This window comes from Cygnus atratus, chromosome 8 (genome assembly GCF_013377495.2).
Source record: "Cygnus atratus isolate AKBS03 ecotype Queensland, Australia chromosome 8, CAtr_DNAZoo_HiC_assembly, whole genome shotgun sequence".
In the NCBI taxonomy this organism is placed as follows: domain Eukaryota; kingdom Metazoa; phylum Chordata; class Aves; order Anseriformes; family Anatidae; genus Cygnus; species Cygnus atratus.
Window position 1 is genome coordinate 31,423,980 of NC_066369.1, and position 2,097 is coordinate 31,426,076.

The following is a 2,097-nucleotide window of genomic DNA, read 5'->3' on the forward strand; positions in this document are numbered from 1 at the left end:
GAAGTACAAGGAGAAGGGAACTTGCTCACCTTTTAAAGCTCTTACACAAGTACAGCATAAGAACACCATACAAGCGCGCAGCATTATTCCAATCATTCAGGCTTACATTTGAAAGGAAAAATTAACTGCCTCTTCCCATCCGCTGGCCAGGCTCCAAGATCTGAACTCAAGCTTCAAGCCAGCTCTTCTCCCACTACGTCCTGGAGATGCTGTACACCCTACAGGACTGACACTGGTTTGAGGGACAGAGGTCAACAAGGCAGAAGTAAAACCAACCATTAACACAGTGCATTGGAAAATAGACACAGTAGTGAGGGGGGGAAAAAAAAAAAAAAGCAAAAACCATCCTGATTATACACAGGTATAGCTTTAATCATTCACAGAACTGCAGAAGTCTCAGGAACTGCAGAGCACACAGGAAAACAATTTCTAAAATGAAAAAGTTATGTCTTTGGTAGGCAAGCCGGTCTTCATGCCCAAAAGTGTAAGCATCTGGAGTCACAGACATGATCACTTGCAGTGCAGACCCCTAGCTTTATTAGAGATTTGCTCTATTCAGATTCCTGAAAATGGTTTTTGAAATATACACTTTATAGATAACAATTTCTTTCAAGCTAACAGCCTGGAAATACTTAAAAACTAGCATGTACTCACAGGAATAGAGATGTTGGTTTCTAAGTGACATTCTTCTCTCCTGTAAACTTCTCGCACTAAAAACTTCATCACATCATTACTAACATTGAACATTTATTATTTAAAAAAATAAACATGCACAAAGCCATCCCCTTTAAAACCAACACAAAATAATCCAGAAATTTTACAGAAAAGCAATAGCCCTGTAAGGCAAGGATCCTTCCGACCCTTTCAGCAAAAGCGTATTTTCTATGAGTCCATGCTCTGTTTACACCACGCAGCGTGCAAGTCTAGCCAAAGTCAATCACATCACAGAGCACTTGCCTTTCAGTTTGTCTTTCTTTTTCTGCTGCTTGGATTTCTTTCCATCCACTTGGAGACTGACAGTTCTCCTCTTCTCCAGATTCAAGAGCTCCTGGAAGAGCTCCTGCACGTTGTAGTTCATTTTGGCTGAGGTCTCCATGAAGGAGCACTTCCACTTGCTGGCTAACGCTTCCCCCTCGCTAGCATCCAGCTCCCTCTGGGTCTCGTCGCTTTTGTTACCAACCAACATTATGGGGATTTTTTGGGTGTCCCCTTTAATCTGACAGATCTGCTCAAAGATGGGCTGAAGATCCTCCAGGGACTGCCTGCTGGTGACGGAGTACACCAAGATGAAAGCGTGCCCTTTGGATATAGACAGCCTCTGCATAGCAGGGAACTGGTGGCTTCCCGTCGTGTCCGTGATCTGGAGGGTGCAGATGCTCTTATCGCAGCTGATTACCTGCCGGTACGTGTCCTCGATCGTGGGGATGTAGGTTTCCCTGAAGGTTCCCCTCACAAAACGGAGGACCAGGGAGCTTTTGCCCACCCCGGCGGCTCCGAACACAACCACCCTGTAATCGTTGCTTTGCTCGGGCATGGTTGCCGTGCCGCGACGCGGGCGAGGATTTTACCCGAAAAACCCCCGAGGTCTTCAGGCTTATGCAGCCCTCCACAGCGACGGCCTGCGGAGGAGGAAGGGGAAGGGAGCCATGGGGAAAGAGAAGGAGAAGGAGAGCCATCAGCCTCGAGCATCCCCTCCCCGGGAAGGGCTCACCCCGGCCGGGCTCGCCTCCCCAGCCCCAGCCCCATCTCCGGGCTCAGACTCACCCGCAGCCGGCAGCTCCCTCCCGCAGCCCGGCGGGGCCGGGCCCCATGGCAGCGGCACCCAGCAACCGGCTGCGAGCACCCCCGCCCGGGGCCGCCTCCTCCTCCTCCTCCTCCTCCTCCTGCCCCGGGTGCCCGCTGCGAGCTGCGGGCTCCCCGTCCCCTCCCGCGGGCTCCATCCACCCGCCCCCGCCGCGGCCCCTCACGCCGCCCCCTCAGCCCCGGGCCCGGAGCCGCCGAGAGCGGCGGGGAGCTCCCGGCGCCCCCGCGTGGAGCCGCCGCGGAGCAGCCCCGGCCCCGGCCCCCAGCCTCTGGAGCCGGCTCGGCCCGTGCCCC

At 53.6% G+C, this 2,097-nt stretch overlaps 1 protein-coding gene across 1 annotated transcript; it reads right to left on the reverse strand.

Moving 5' to 3' along the window:
• Positions 1-393: 393 nt before the first annotated feature.
• DIRAS3 (DIRAS family GTPase 3) lies at positions 394-1,790 on the reverse strand. Its single transcript, XM_035564409.1, has 2 exons — positions 1,765-1,790; positions 394-1,619 (listed from the first exon to the last, which is right to left on the reverse strand). The coding sequence occupies exon 2, from the start codon at positions 1,532-1,534 to the stop codon at positions 938-940; it is 597 nt and encodes a 198-aa protein (XP_035420302.1). The 5' UTR covers positions 1,535-1,619; positions 1,765-1,790; the 3' UTR covers positions 394-937.
• Between the last annotated feature and the right edge of the window lie 307 nt (positions 1,791-2,097).

What these genes read in the sequence shown, in the direction of transcription:
- DIRAS3 (XM_035564409.1), bottom strand. Translation starts at nt 1,534, where the DNA reads ATGCCCGAGCAAAGCAACGATTACAGGGTGGTTGTGTTCGGAGCCGCC.